The 16,280-nt window shown below is 34.2% G+C and overlaps 1 protein-coding gene across 2 annotated transcripts in view; it reads left to right on the top strand.

Moving 5' to 3' along the window:
* Positions 1–16,280, top strand: part of LOC113068880 (ephrin type-B receptor 2-like) — a 53,087-nt gene that overhangs the window by 24,439 nt on the left and 12,368 nt on the right. For both annotated transcript variants that reach the window (XM_026241766.1, XM_026241765.1), the window contains exon 4: positions 13,828–13,983. In XM_026241766.1, coding sequence (XP_026097551.1) covers positions 13,828–13,983 — 156 coding nt within the window. The remainder of the gene's footprint in view (positions 1–13,827; positions 13,984–16,280) is intronic.

Here is a 16,280-nt window from a genome sequence, read left to right as displayed (position 1 = left end):
CTTGGTAAAAAGAAAAATCAAATTTTTACTTAAATTGATCAAAATTGATTTATTGAGTTTTGGAACCAAACTCTTGATTTGGCCGAGATACAAGTAGGCTATTTTAAAATCTGAAATCTGAGGGTGCAAAAAAACAAACTGAGAAATACACCTTTGAAGTTGTCCAAATTAAACCCTTAGCAATGCATATTACTAAGCAAAAATTAATTTGTGATATATTTATGGTAGGAAATTTACAAAATCTTATAAATCTTAATGATCTTTAATTAATATCCTAATAATTTTATGACACTTGCAGTGTAATGACAGCAAGTGAAGTAGGAGAGAGAGAAGGGATAGGATCGGGAATGGTCCACGAGCCAGGATTCAAACTTGGAACATCCACAGCATGGTGCTGAATGTGGGAGCGCTGCCCACAAGGCCATCAGTGACAACTAATATTTATATTTAATTGAAAGTCATACTGGAATTGGTTTAAAACAGTGGGAATGTGACTTATAAAAACTCCAAAACTTAAAACAGGCTGGACTTCGTCATTTCTGTTCACACATTGGCACACCTGCTTAAATGACTGACAAAAGACCTATGCGGGGGGCACAGAGAAATAGGGCAAGTGAGGTCTCTGTTGTGCAGCTGTGAAATGGGGCTGAATCCCAGACTCAGCCAATGGCAGTCTGATTGGAACGGGCTGCTGTTGAAATGGGATTTTATCCATTTTTCTTCTTTCTTTTTCGTCTGTCTTCTCAACCAGCAATTTCCAAAAAAAGGATTTATTGTAAAATCAAACACCAGCTTTCTGAACCTGTTTAGTAAAGACATTAGCATTAAAAAATGAGCTTTATGTAGTTGTCATTTGTATGTGGGTGGTTGACATTTAGGGATGATTATTTAGGGAGGGAATGTAGAGTATAAGACAAGAAAATTACATAGTTTGAACATACCCGCGGCTACTTAGAAAAGTGTGATAATTGGATTTTTTCATTTTTTTTTTAACTAAGGTGGCTTGTTTTAACAGCAGGACATAAGTAAAAACTAACTTTTTGAAGGACATATGGAAAGAAACCACACATATATTGTTGGGAACTGTTTTATTGATTGTGTTCTAAAAACTGCTTTAAGGTCATAATGGCTTACAAAGTGTAGGAAGCAACTATTGAAAACCTATATTATTTCTCCATCAATTGAAATTGATGGCACACATATAGGGCCGTTATGGCCCTAATAATTGACATGCACCAGAAGCTATATTGCAACATGTTTCCTACAGTTTGCATACCTAGCATACTGGTAGCATACACAATGACACATAGCCACATTGCTTTTAAGATAACTTTGACCAAAAACATTAATGCATGTTCGTGCCTGAAGACTGACCATAGATCTGTTGCTCTAAAAATAGACAGTGTCATGAAAAAGTTACAAGGCAAAAGTCTCCTCCTCGCTTCCAACGTCCTTCAGAGATGTTATCTGTTCATCCTGGCTGAGGAAGGACTGCTTCCCCATAAAAAGAAATACAGTATATACAAATTAGGGATAAACCCAAATGAAAATTCTTGGCTGAAGCTGAAATCGAACAAAATGAAACACTGGGCCGAAGACCGGTTTTTAGAGCCCCCCATGTATTTTGCGAAAAATAAATTCACCATTGCATAAATTAAATGGCCAAAATTTGCTTTTTACTGTTTTGTCTTGCTTCTCAAATAAAAAATCGATTTAAAAAACATTTTTTTTTAACATTTATAGCAGACATTATACCAACAAAGCACAATTTAGCTTAAAATTAATAAGTTGGTAAAATAATATTGTTTGACCATCAGACCCCCTTCTTGAATCAGGCATGTATTTTTACCAATACGAATAAAAGCAGCCTAGCTGAGCAGAAGAGACTTCATTTAAAACATTAGAAAATTTGTACACTACCTGTGTATGTTATAATAAATGCATAAACAGCGGTCGTAAGTATAATTATCATTATTATTGTAACAAAAAATATGATGTCACATTACATTGTAATTGGTATTTTTGGGCTAAATCATTTTCACCTAACATAGTTATACTATGCATAATCCTCAATATTTTTATGCCTTTGCGAATTATTTTATCCAAAGCAACTTGCATTGCATTCAAGGTACATTGTCAACATCATTCATTTTATTCATTGTCTGTTTCTACACACAAATTAAGGATTCAACATTATTAATAATATTATAATTAATCATTTGTAATTAATTATTTTTGCCTTTAAAATGTTGTTATGATTAGGATTATTATAAAAATGATGTTGCTCAGTATTTTAATTGTAAAATATTATTAACACCAACAACAACAATAATAATGATTATAATAAATATAATAATAATCAGCTTTGACTTTACATGCTGACCCAAGGGGAGAAAGAAACAGTGTTTTGATTAATGTATATTTAACCTCTTAGTGTCTTTTTGTATAGACAAAGGACAGGATTAGCATTATTGACTTGTTGCAAACAATTAAGAGGTTTAGCGAGCTGCCACCCTAAATTGATTTATTACTCTGGACCGTTGTTTCGATAAAGCTGTTTACTTGTGTGAGGCGTATTTACCTTTGTAATTCGAACAAGTTTTTTATTAAGCCTCTGGATAACCATCTGAATGCTTACTCAATCCATATAAAAGATCTGCGATTGAAATGCACCATCTGAAACACTCATCGCTATCGGATCAGCTTCATTGTTCACTGCTGCCATGCGATTTCTGCTAGCTCTGTCCCCAGCAGTGCCACTGAGTGACATATTCAGATAGGGTCGACAACCTCACAAAAGGAACATAGAGCATCTCAGATGCATGGTGTTGACACCACACAGTAAGATCTGGTCCGGGGGTGTCATAATGTCACATAAAAGAGCTTGTTCTATGAATATGGGGGTCTTTGTCTCAGGTAGAAGTTAGCAGATGGAGCTGACACCATTAATATTTACAACTCTAAATGAAATGAATACATTTGGACTGTCAGTCACGGCACAATGGAGGCAGTCAGCAGAAAAAAGCTCCCTGGAGAGCCGAGTCTGAGGCGTCTGTGAGCACTGAAATATTAACACCAAATAATATGAATGAATAAAACAAAATCACTCTCTGAGGGAAATAGCATTGCAGGTAAACTGGGAGTGTTAAGGATTTACACACTGAGGATTTACGCACTGAGCCTTGAAAATGTAAATATGTCTTTGCATTTGTAGTATAGTAGAGCTCTATACATGAAGAGTGTGATTAAGATCAATATTCCGGGAGGTAACAAACCTTGGAACAAGCCTGAAAGCTTTTTGTGTCCCTCTACTTCCTACATTTATCAGTGACGCATGCAAAGAGCTGATGTGTACAAAATTGTGTAAATTGGATCAAAAAAATAAAGCTCACAAAGAAAATCAGTCCACGCTGGCACTTCTGAGTGCTTCTATATTGCAGTCACAATGAAGCAATCGAGGTGTGTTTTTGTCTGTGGATTGGAAGTGACCATGTCAATGCTTACAGTATGACAGAAAATGCTTTATTTAGGATAATATGGTTGTTTGATTTCCAGCCTGGTGTTCATATATAGGCTAATGTTATTTATAAGTTTGAATGTGAAAAGGTGCAATATGAATGTATCAACATTAAACCGTACTGGCAGCATCTAAACCCTGAGAGTGTTTACATGTGTGCAAAAATATTTATGAATAATTTATATTAAATATACCTGATCCATAATAATTAATAATTTTGAATCAAAATTTTGTATGTGTGTTTTTGCAAAAAGTATTGTGCTCACCAAGGTTGCATTTATTTGATCAAAAATACAGTGAAACTGTAATGTTGTCAAATATTACGGTTTAAAATTACTTTTTAATGTAAATTATGCTGGTGATGACACAGCTGAATTCTGTCAGAAAGAAAAGTCAGAAATCTGGTCTTCAGAGTTATTTGCAGTTATTAAGTTTTTATTAATTTATTTATTTTTAATGTAATTTATGATGACAAAACTGGATTTTCAGGAGGCATTATACCAGAATTCAGTGTCACAAGATCCTTCAGAAATCATTCTACTATGCTGATTTTGTTTCCAGTTATATGAATGGAAAGTTCAAAATAACTAGATTTATATGACATCAAGAAACGACTAAAACACATCTGATCCATCTTTATTTGACCCTCTAAATCTAGAACTTTCTGTTTTAATTCAACTTTATCTATTTATCCCCTTTTTTTTTATTTTTTTTATTTATAAACCGGTACAGTATAACAAAAAGACACTAGCTTTCTATTTTTCATATCATGTCTACTTGTTTTTCATTGCGTGTGTATGTATGTGTGTGTATGTGTTTAATTATATATATAATTTTGTATAAAAGCGTCTGCTAAATGACAAAATATAAATGTAAATATGAAATGGCAATCTTTTGTAACATCTTTTTATAAAAAAAGTCTTCACTGTTACTTTTGATTCAATTCAATGCATCTTTGCAGTCAATTGTTTCTTTCTTAATTTAATTTATTAACACCAAACTTTTCAATGGTAGTGTATCACATTTTCCATATATGTTTTCAGCATTCATAAAATAAGAAATGTTTCTTGGGCAGCAAATCAGCATATTAAAGATTTCTAAATCTTGTGACACTGAATTCTTGTGTAATGGCTGCCAAAAATTCAGCTTAGTCATCATAAATTACGTTTTTACAATAAATATTTTAAAATTTAATATTTGACATAATTACAGTTTTACTGTATTTTTTATTAAATAAACCTTGTTGAGCACAATACTTTTTTCAAACACACACACATACACAATCACATTATTCAGAATTATACATTATTATTAATCGGGTATATTTAATATAAATGATTTATAAATTATTGTAAATATAAATTGTGTTAGTCTTTCACATTTCACAATATTATTTTCACAGTTTTTACAATTTTTTAATCAAATAGGCTATACAGGATTGGTGACTATAAGAGATTTTCAGAGCTGTTTATCTTTTAATGTATGTACAAAAATATATGTGTTCTAAAACACTTCACACACAAATACTTATTAATACAATTATGTCGACATTTTATATTTTTGCAAAAAATGAGTAAGGCCCCTTCTCATTTAAATCCAACTCAGACTAGTGAGTGTTTAATGTTGTGGCCAGAACACATTTTCCATAGACAAAAAAAAAAAAAATCTGTTTTGTTATTTAAATGAGCCTGTCAGTATTTTAAGGATTTGTTTTCTTCCCTCTGGACTGTACACCCTAAATGTCCTTCAACTCAGTCTGGCCGTGGCCCATAATTATTCAGATTCCAGACATTAGTGATGATAAAGGCATGAAAGAGAATGTTAATGACTTTACTCTCTAGAGCTTCCTTTGCTTTATTCTTGTATTTTATGTTCAGATCTCTCAAGCATGTGTCTTGGCCAGTCGCCCCTCGGATTTCACGACTAGTTTGGGCGCTGCTTAGCCATGTTGGCTCTTTGGGAATGCTGGGGCTGGATTCCTGTCTTAGTGCCTCCCAGACTCCATCCTGTCCTGCTGGGTAATCCCGGCCTTCTCATAAGAATTCAAGATTAATCTGAATCTTCTGCTGAAAGCCTGGTTGAGTTCCCTCACACATTGATGGGAATTAATGACCTTGACTGAGGATGAAAACAAGATGGTGGTGTGAGCTAATACATGCAACAGCTGTTGTCATTGTTCTGTAGGAATGTACAGTACTAGACTTCAGTGACTTCAGTGTAATAAGGAGCTCTAAGTGCATTAGTGTTCAACTTGCTCAAGCTGTTGTCTTGACATTTTATGAAGACATATGCTTTTGGACATATGTTTGACATATGCACTTGCGAATTTCTAGACCAAACATAGCAGATCACTCTGCAAAACATTTTCCATTACCCTTTAAATTGCGCAAATTGAAATTTCGAATTGAAAATGCACCTAATGGAAATGCGTCAATTTCGCAAAAACTCAAACGCAAATATAAAAAAAAGTTACCTCGCTCGCATGAGGTGGTTTTTCAGGCAATTTGTTTTGCACAAATATTTAATGGAAATGCGCCTAGTGAAATATTTAAACATCTTTAAAACATGATAAACTAACCGGGGAACAAAGAGAACAAAATATTAAGACCCCTTTGCATTTTGTTAAACATAATTTATTTGAAATGCAAAAAATGGTTAGATTTATTAAAAAAAGAAAGTTACCAATGACGTGAGGGGAAAAAATAATTTAAGATATATGATAAATATTTTGTTTTAAAGTGGTTTTGATATTTTTAAAGTAGAATAAGATCTTTACTTTAAAGGATCAGTCCACCAAAAATGAACATTTGCTGATGTAGATGAGTATGTTTCTTCATTAGAACAAAATTGGAGAAATTTATTATTTTTTGTAAATTTATTGCATCACCAAATGTATCCTTTACAGTGAATGGGTGCCATCAGAATGAGAGTCCAAAGAGCTGATAAAGCTTGGTTAAATTAGTGCTCCAGTATTGCTGCCCACGGAATTTTGTTTAAAATAAATTTTTGTGCAGTTCCCATTCAGCTGCACAGCATCAATTCATCAAATGATGATTATTATAAGAGCATCATAACTGGGAATATATCCAGAAGTAAAGTGTAGACCTAGCACATTTTGAGGTTTTAAGAGCCAGCTGAGGTATTTCTGCAACTCAGCACTCAGAACTGTCTGCAAAATGTGGTGTTTTGACATAGAAAACATCAAGCTTTTGGGCATGTTTGACGTTACTTTTTCATAATTCATTTACTGTATAGGGTGCAACAAAACAAACAGCATGTGCAAATAAAAGATTATTTTAGTAGTTGTAATTGATTTTTGGCAGACTTCCTGCTATGCTAAGTGTTAACAAGCTTCTAGAAGCATCAGTTGAGGCTCACTGTGGAGATTGTTTATACATTCTTGAGATGAGCTCTTAGTTGTGTTTACTGACGGCTGGTAGCTGTTCTGCTCCAGCTCATCACATGCTGTCTGACTGTTTGTGACCGTACCGTCACTGGGACGATATTTCAGGTTCCTGCTGTGAGAGGCACTTAAAATACGAGATTATGTAGTCATTTTATTCTTGTTTGTTTATTTTTTGCTGAATGTATGTTCAGGACACAGTCTACATAAAATGTGTGACACAGTAAACTTTAATGCATTTACCAAGTTTTCCCCCAATTCTTTCTAATGAATAAATCTAAAATTGGAAAAGTGTGGAAAAATAACCTTTCAGTGATCAGTCCTTCTTTGTTTAAAAAAACATTATAATAATTTAAATAACATTTTTCTACTGTAAAGATAATTTTTCATGATAGAATGATTAAAGGTTCTTCATGGAACCATCACTGCCAATAAAGAACCTTTTTATTAATTATATTTTTAACAGTGTACAGTTCAAAAGTTTTGAAAGTTTTGAAAGTTTTGACACTTTTTTTCATGGATGGGTGCTTTTTATTTAACTCCTTTTGGACCGATGCATGCAACACCCGCTGAGTGGCATTAAACAGCTTGAAAGATCTGAGAAAATTTTTAATATAACTCAGACTGGATTCGTTTGAAAGAAAAAAGTTATATACACCCAGGAGATGCCCCTGGGGTGAGTAAAAAGCAACATAATTTCAATTTTTGGGTAAGCTAACCCTTTAATGTAGAGTAACTGTTAGCTTAGCTCACTACATTTTCCAAGTAGCTTGCCCAACATTGCATAAAACATATCTGAATGAAAGAGCAGGACGAGCTAAATGAGACGCAGATTCACTCTCTGCCAGACAAGCTAAATGAGGCGGAGCTTATGAACAGCAGTGATACAGTGTTTCCTGGGTTACCACTGTAAACAAAGTAGAGCTGCGCTTATGAAAACTACTTTAGTATGCATCGTTCAGAGGCAAGATGAAAAATAACATACCGTGTAAACTTTTCCAAAGACAATCACTTCCCCTCAGAGATATATTCATATAAACTACCACTCCAATTGTATCGGGATTTGTTTGGCATCTCAACCGATTTGAATCGCCACATATTTTAAATGATTTTCAACCGGCTCATGGTTCATTGTTACATCCATATTAAGAAATCAACAAAAATACAACTGTTTTCAACATAATAAAAATGATAATTAGGCTATAAAAAAGGTTTCTGGGCAGCTAATCAGTATATTAGAATGATTTCTGAAGGATCATGTAACACTGAAGACTGCAGTAATGAAGCTGAAAATTCAGCTTTACCACAAAAATAAATTATATATTTTAAAATAGAAAATAGTTATTTTAAAGTGTTTAATTTCACAGTTTTACTTTTTTTTTTGCTAAATTAATGTCAAATGAATGTTGCCTTGGTAAAAGAAAAAAAAAAAATATATTTTCAAAGTCTTACAAACCCTGAACTTTTGAACAGTTGTGTATATATACCCGGCTTTTTATTTTAGAAAGAGGGTCCCCTACAAGGGGAAGATCATATTTGGGGGTCCTTAGCAAAGTTTGAAATCCTAAACAAATTGAAGTACAGGACTGAGTTGTCAGTTTATTGTATATAATAGCAAAATGTGTGTTTGGTTGGAGAGTAAACTCCTCAAACACAAATTATGCTACTTCTTCTGAAGGCTTCATTAAAGCATGGATGCTCAAGGAAAAAGCTCATTACCTTAGTAATTCCTTAAATTTTTAATTCACCTTGATATATAGATGATGGGCAGTATAGCACAGATGAGCTCAGTCCTTCACCCCCATTGAACAAGTAAACTCCCCTGTGTGAATCCTGAGATGAGTTCAGCAGGTTGACGCGGCACCTCTAATGGATATTAATGTCTCTCCAAATGCCTGTTTTGCCAAAGAGGGTTATAGACACATCTGTGGTCTCAAGTTGGCCAAGAAAATTGTTGGAGAGGGCTTACAAAAGACTGCATCCATATCTTATACTGCATGAAATGATGTCTGTTAATGAAAAAGGTCCATGATGTCTCTGCATTGTCTGAGGAAGAATGGACCTTTTTCGTTCCTGCAGATTTAATTTCCTCACTGTCAACTGCCGTGATCTCAGGCTGTGGTTTTTCGGCTGAGCAACTTGTTTATGAAGCGATGAAGTGTGTGCAGATGGAGTCGTATAGTGTAAGCTTGATTCATCCTACTGATTGATAGAGATACAAAAAGTTTTACCATGAAAGCTACAAAATAGAGCATACTTGAGGTTCAGTCATTGCAACTGTGTTGTGGCTTAGCTGTCATGTTTTAAAAACATTTATTGTCGGTTGAGTTATGGAACTATTGATGTTTCCATGGTTTTATTTTTTATTTTTTTTGAATGAATGAATGAATGAATAAATCATTTTAAGTAAACGATTAATTCTCATTTAGTCACTATGCACTGACTCATAAGTCTCTCCTTTTTAATCATGTAACTACATGGTTTTTCCTACCCTAAAAGGCTGACAGTATCAGGCGTAGAAATGTGCCAGTATTCGGTAATGCGATATATCACGGTAATTAATATGAAAGATATTGTTATCGTGGGCACTTATAAATACCATGAATAATTATATATTGCAATTTATTCAGAATTTAGAATGCATTATAAGAATACTATTCCCATCAACTGGTCAAAATGCACAACACCGCTGTATGCTGCTTTAATGAGCGTGTGCTCTGATGTAAACAAGGACGCATGAGAAGCACATGGGGGAACGCATGAGAGAAGCGCTGAATGAAAGCACATTCTCTCTCTGACAGCAGATGGCGCTAAACTGCAGACAATGCAGCCCTTACCCTGAAAACCCCATAAATAAAGCAGCTGCACTACTTTCTAAAACATATTTAAATAATTTTAAATTGCCATTCAGATTTCTGAATTTGCTATGGTGCTCATCACACCATAGCAATACTTAAATATTTAGACTTAATAGGCTATTCATTTTCAAACTTTTTATTTAGAGCTTCATTAGTTAACATTAGTTAATTCATTAGTTAACATAAACTGGCAATAAGTGATAAACAGTGATAAAAGAATTATCAATTAATCGCAAGAGGAATGTTTGATACCGGCATATCCCTAATCACAAGCAAGTAGCATTTGAGTGTGGACTGTGAATGAAGAAGAAATGCACTAAATGAGCCTGTGTTTCGAGTCTGTACAAGACTCTGAGTGGAAACACTTAACAAATTGGGACATCTCATTAGTAAGCGAAATGGACAAATTAGGACGTGTTGTTTGTTAATGAGTTGGCATTTTCGAGCTTGAACAAGTCTCGATTTGGAATGAATGAGAATCGGCTGAATGAAAGGGGTCATGTTGTTCATTAATTGCGAAATATGAATCAGTCTTAGGTGGAAAAATTATCCTAGTTATTAAGATGATACACAAAGTAAATGATTCAAGGATGTTTTTAAAGTCTAGTTCATTTAATTAGGCTATTTTGTCATTTTCTATATAGAATTCCATGTAACCATCCTTTTAATAAAGGATAAGACACTCTTATGTGAATTATTCTGTGTTTTTGAAAGATTCTGTTTAGTCAGTTATTATTTAATGAGTCCGTAAGACTCAATCAGTCACTACCTACTGGAAATGCAGAACTCCAGAAAACTAAATTTTGTCAGCAGTCGCACTGGCGCGACCACCGCGTTGTTCAACTCATAAGCACAGCCATTTCTGTTGCATTTGAGGAGTATCAAATGGCAAATGATTTTTTTTTTTTTCGTTTTGAATGTTAACCACTTTTGATTCCATATAACTATAAACTATGGTATAAGTTCATCAGCATGCATTAATAAACCCCATGTTGTAGCTCAAAATAAATAAATAAATAATGAGTCTGGAGCCCTGTAATGATGTAATGTAAAGGAGCGGTCACAAATTTCTGCAAAAAATTCTCACTGTGCACTATCAATTGTAAATTGATGTATGAAGCACTTCTCACACATAAATCACTTTCCTGAGTTTGCAGGTACCTATTGAAAACCACTGGATTTCACCAAGCAGCTAACAATGTGACTGCACCTTAAGACTCACTCAACACATATGTTAAATTATTTGATTGATTCATTTTCGCCGTTTTGTTCATTATATTACAACGATTTGTTCAGTGAATCCAAATCGCCACCAATCATGACATCTCCAAACGGAATTGCAAAAATGACTGATTTTCAAAGATGTTTCCCAAACACTCCCCTCATCTTCCATTGGTCAGCCAAACAGATAGGCTGCCCCAGAAACTCATGCCATTGGATGAGGAACACCAGGCTGGTCTAGATTCTCAAACAAACCGTTTGTACTTTGAGAGAATCAACCTTCGAATGCCTTAGTTATAGTTTTCCCTGCATTTTAAGACAATAAGGAATAAAGTACCTTAACATTGAGAAACTTACACACCTTCAAATTAGTGAGTAGGTGTTTAAGAGGCAAGAAAATGTCATTCACCAAAGGATAAACTGTTATATTGAGGCAATAAATTGTTTACTGTGATATCCCTGTTGTAAAATGTGCCTCATAAAAAAGCACAACTGCTCACAGGAATAAAGATAAACAGATCTGAAAGATTATTAAAAAAATGTACGGTGCCACAAAGGTCTTTAATCAATTTCTCCCAGAATTCCATTAGCACCTACTTAAATACTCCAGTCATGTACAGTACACGGCCCACACATCTAATATATCGGTGGGCTATTGTTCTGCTGTCGTTCTCCTTCTCACACGGCACGGTCCTATTGTGGAGCCCTGTGGTACCACAGATTTAATTCCACTCCTGTACACTGTCACTCACACCCACTCTGCCTCATTCAACTGTAACCAACACCTCATTCACCGCGTCCACCGCTCTAACTCACTCTGATGTGTGAGCGTGGAAGCCTTATATTCCTTCTGGCAGAAAGAGAATGTTCTGTCATCAATCATAGCCTGAAAGCGCCAGGCAAGAGTAATGTTTTACTGTCAAAGCCATTTGGGGTATTAGGCTAATAGAATGAGTTTCATTGTACTTCCTAGAACACACTTTGTTCTTGGTAAGTGTTGATTGCTTTGCACCTGCAGATGATATGCGACACGTATTACATTTACCCTCAGTCTTTGATTTATTCCCAGTTGGTGTCAGTAGGCTGTTTCTGTGTGGTACGAACGTTTGTATTATTATGAGCATTGTGGTTATTTTGGCCGACGGGCAGACGTGGCAGCTGTTGATCGATTTGCTGCGAGCAAATAAAGGATGCTGTCTGTCTCGCAGTCTGTGATTGGGAAATGATGCGAGTTTGGGTTTTGTTTAAATGCTGCATGGATTGAACATCATTCTGCAGTCGCATGACTGGATGGAGTAGTCTTCATTTTTAAGTGTACTCTAAATTATAAATATGGTAACGTCCCGGTTCACCAGAGACAGTTCCGGTTTCATGACGTACTGGATGTCCAGACTATTCACTAAAATTTAAATATATCAAAGATCTTCCTGCTAGGATCAATAACTTTTAAAGGGATAGTTCATCCAGAGATGTAAAATCTGACAATTACATGCTGATGTTACACTGAAAAAGAGTTACAGGCATTAAAGTTTACAAAAAATATTAACTGTTGAACATTAGTAATAAATGTTTCTTGAGCAGCAAATCAGCATAGAATGATTTCTGAAGGATTACATGCAATTGAAGACCGATTGCTGAAAATTCAGCTTTGCCATCATGGGAATAAATTATTATTTATTTTTTTACAGATTTTTAATGGTAGTGTACATAGACCATTAAATATGGCAGGTTATGTGTGAGAACCAATGAGGCAGACATTAGATGATGTTTGATTTATCAGTCTTATGGATTCATTTCATGAATCCTCTATATCCCTTTTAGAGCTTGAAAGTTTTGGCTATCTTCTCTGATATTGGTGGTGGTTCTCAACCAGATGACACTGAAGGGGGAAAAGCTTTTTTAATTTTTTTATTATGTTTTAAGTAGCACTTTTCATAATATATATTGTTTTAGATGCTTTAAAGAAATAATAGACATGATGTTTGCTATTTTAATTCTTACAGCAAATCAGTTTGCAAGAACAGTTGTCACGCACTGGCTGCTGCTCCCAGTCATACTCTCAGTGCTGGCAGACTGTCATGTTAGAAACTGGAGTAATGCCCAAAAACACTTTATGATTTTAATCATTTTATGATTTTTGATTTTAGTATGGTTATTTAATTTGCATTATTCAACTTTTTATTTTAATTATTATTAAACGAATTATGTTAATTACTATGAATTCCCATGTGGACATAAAAAAAAAAAATATATATATATATATATATATATATACGTATAAAATATGTATAATATGTATATTATTTTATATAATATATAAAATAAAATATGTATAATAATATAATAATAAATATATATTTTTTATACATTTTTGTTATTTACTGTATATTTTATTCTACATTTGAGAAAGAATTCTGAATAGCACAAACATTTGCATTTTGTTTTCAGTAAAACTAGGCAGCAGGGGAAAAAAAAGAAAAGTGTGCTGTGATTTAACAAGGTCTTGTGCCATTCGGCTCTTTGTATGCCAAACAAAAGATTATCAGTGCGAGACCAAGCTTCAAAACTGCACATGAGGCCCATCAGAAGTGATCATTGTGAGGGCTTTCACTTCCTACATTTCTCTTTGATTCCAAACAGAAATATAAAAATGTTTTATAAGAAAATGTGCTTCATGTGGGCAGACATGAATGAATTAGAGTGATAATAATAAGTTCCAGACATTTATGTATGTGATACATCTTAAAACATGCTTATCAAATCAATTCCTAAATGAATAATTCTGATTTGCCATTTTCTGTTGTCTCTTTTTTTCTTTTTTAATGCAGCATGTCCATTTGGGTCCTTCAAAGCATCTCAAGGGGACCAGCAGTGTCTCCAGTGTCCCATCAACAGCCGCACTACCAGCGAGGGTGCGACCAACTGTGTGTGCCGCAGTGGATACTACCGTGCAGACTCTGACCCTCTACAGATGCCCTGTACCAGTATGTCATTCTCTTATGCTATTTTATGTCATTTATGGTGGTTTTGACTCTCCTTTTTGGAAATCAGACGGGCTTTGATGTAGTCCACACAAACATCTAGTCAATTCTGATTATCTTCAAAGGATTCTCTCAGTACAGATAAGAACCAAGGATGCATGATATTCCATATTGGTTATGGTTATCGGCCGATATTAGTGGTTTTTAATTATGAGTACTTCCTGATAATAAGATGTATTTCTTCATTAATATTTAATTGTGCTGCTCATTAACTGTAACACTCAGTTAATTGCTCAGTTAAAGTAAATCATTAGAAAAATATATAATTTAATTGTAAATCTCAACATTTCTTCATATGCTGTTATGTTCAACTGTAAGATTTAAATAGATTAATTGTATTTTTTTTTACATAATAATATAAAAAAATAATATTCCAAATGTATTGATTATTGTGTATAAAATGAAAATAACGATCAAATTAGCAGACAGGTTCATTATTGGTGCACTTGTAGAAATGAAAAAAGTAAGGGCAATGAATTATATTATTTCACTAAAGCTACTATTTAATAATAATAATAATAATAATTTGAACTCTGATATTGTTTTTATTAATGATAAACTATATTTAAAAAAAAATGTTTTGTAATAACAACAAAACAACATCAACATATGATTGCTGTTATTTATATCTATAATAAGTAAATAATAATAATATATCATTACAAAACAGATGGTAAGCAGTTTATTAAGATCCAATTTACCTTCAAGTCATTCTGTAATGCACCGGGGTTAAAATATACATTTGAAGTTAAAATAAGTTTTAGAATTGAGTTGATACTATTTTCTATTTAGTATCAGGTTCAGTCACAAAGTAGCAGTCATTTTGACACCCCTACTTTAAAACATCATTTACATCAGCACTGGAGACTCGTTTTGTACACATTCTTGAAGTCTTTTGTCTTTTCATTTTTCCATGTGGTTGCCCTTTTTAGAGCTTCAGTTAAGTGCAGCAAAAAGAAAATGAGTGTGCAACTCACTGAACATTCATTCAGTGCTGTAACTCAGTGAGCAGCGAGATTGGCCCGATGGGATTTGCATAATGCTCTGTTCTTTTGGGGAGGCTGGGCCTGTGTGAATGCTGCAGTAGTGCTCTATGCTGTCAGTAATCTGAACTGCTGCACTGGGTCCAGAAGAGAGGGAGGAGAACATTCTTCCCTTTCACTCTTGTTTTACATTACAATGAACCACTTCTCTTTTCATCTCTTGTCATTATGAAATTATTACTTTAATGTGGCTTGTTGGAAAGCGGAGATTACTTTGATCCAGTTTCTTTTTTAAAAGAGCAGTGATAATAGGCTAATGAATAAGTGAAAGTCAGATCATAAAGACACAAGACAGAGCAGTTCGAATGTGCTCGAGTCAGCAGCCCAGCAGAATATGAGGGGGGAAAATCCATGTGGAGAGTTACTTTACATCACATAGGCCTAATTTAGGGACAATTTACTGTAGGTGGGGTATTGTTGTGACTTGATAATGAGATTACATTTTATGGGGGTCACTCGGGCTGCCTAATATTGGAAAAAACTCACATTGCAATATTTTGTTTTTCTGCAATATATATTGTGATGTGAAAAAAAAAACACACCAGATGACCTGAATAGCTCTATAAAAATCAATTATTGGTGTGTTTTTGAAGGTGAGTAAATCAGTATAAATATTAACAAATTGCAAGCATAGATAAATATAACAGAACAAAGATGCAAATGAAATGAACAGCATTTTTCAGGTAAGTCTAACAGTATTCAGGGACAGAAACTAATGAATCAGTTGTAAAATAACACTGCGGAGTCTTTGTATAAATTAAATCTAATAATTTTGTTAAAGCTGCAAGCTACATATGTGTCATTAAACGGAAGTGAACGGATTCAGAGTTATATGACAAATCCCAGACGGTTCATTTCTGTTTCTATTTCCTATTTATGATGCACTCACACACAGTTCAGATGATTTTAATGGTCACTTTGTCACGTCCTTTCTAAACAGACTTTAGCAGCGTGACACGGCAGATGTCGTGACCGGTGACATTTTGTCTGTGTGTGAGCAAAGATAACAATCAGTATAAATATAATGGTCAGTATATTAAGCATGTGACTATCGGGGATGCGCACATCACGATATCAATGCTAAAAACGATATATCGTGCAGCCCTAGGGATCACATACTTTTTCTTGCAACCTTGCACCATATAATCCAAGAATCTATTCCTAGCCTGGTTTTAATTAAACTCCTGTCCCAATAAG

The sequence above is a fragment of the Carassius auratus genome, unplaced genomic scaffold, assembly GCF_003368295.1.
Source record: "Carassius auratus strain Wakin unplaced genomic scaffold, ASM336829v1 scaf_tig00000254, whole genome shotgun sequence".
NCBI lineage: Eukaryota > Metazoa > Chordata > Actinopteri > Cypriniformes > Cyprinidae > Carassius > Carassius auratus.
This window is presented reverse-complemented; position numbering and strand designations above follow the sequence as displayed.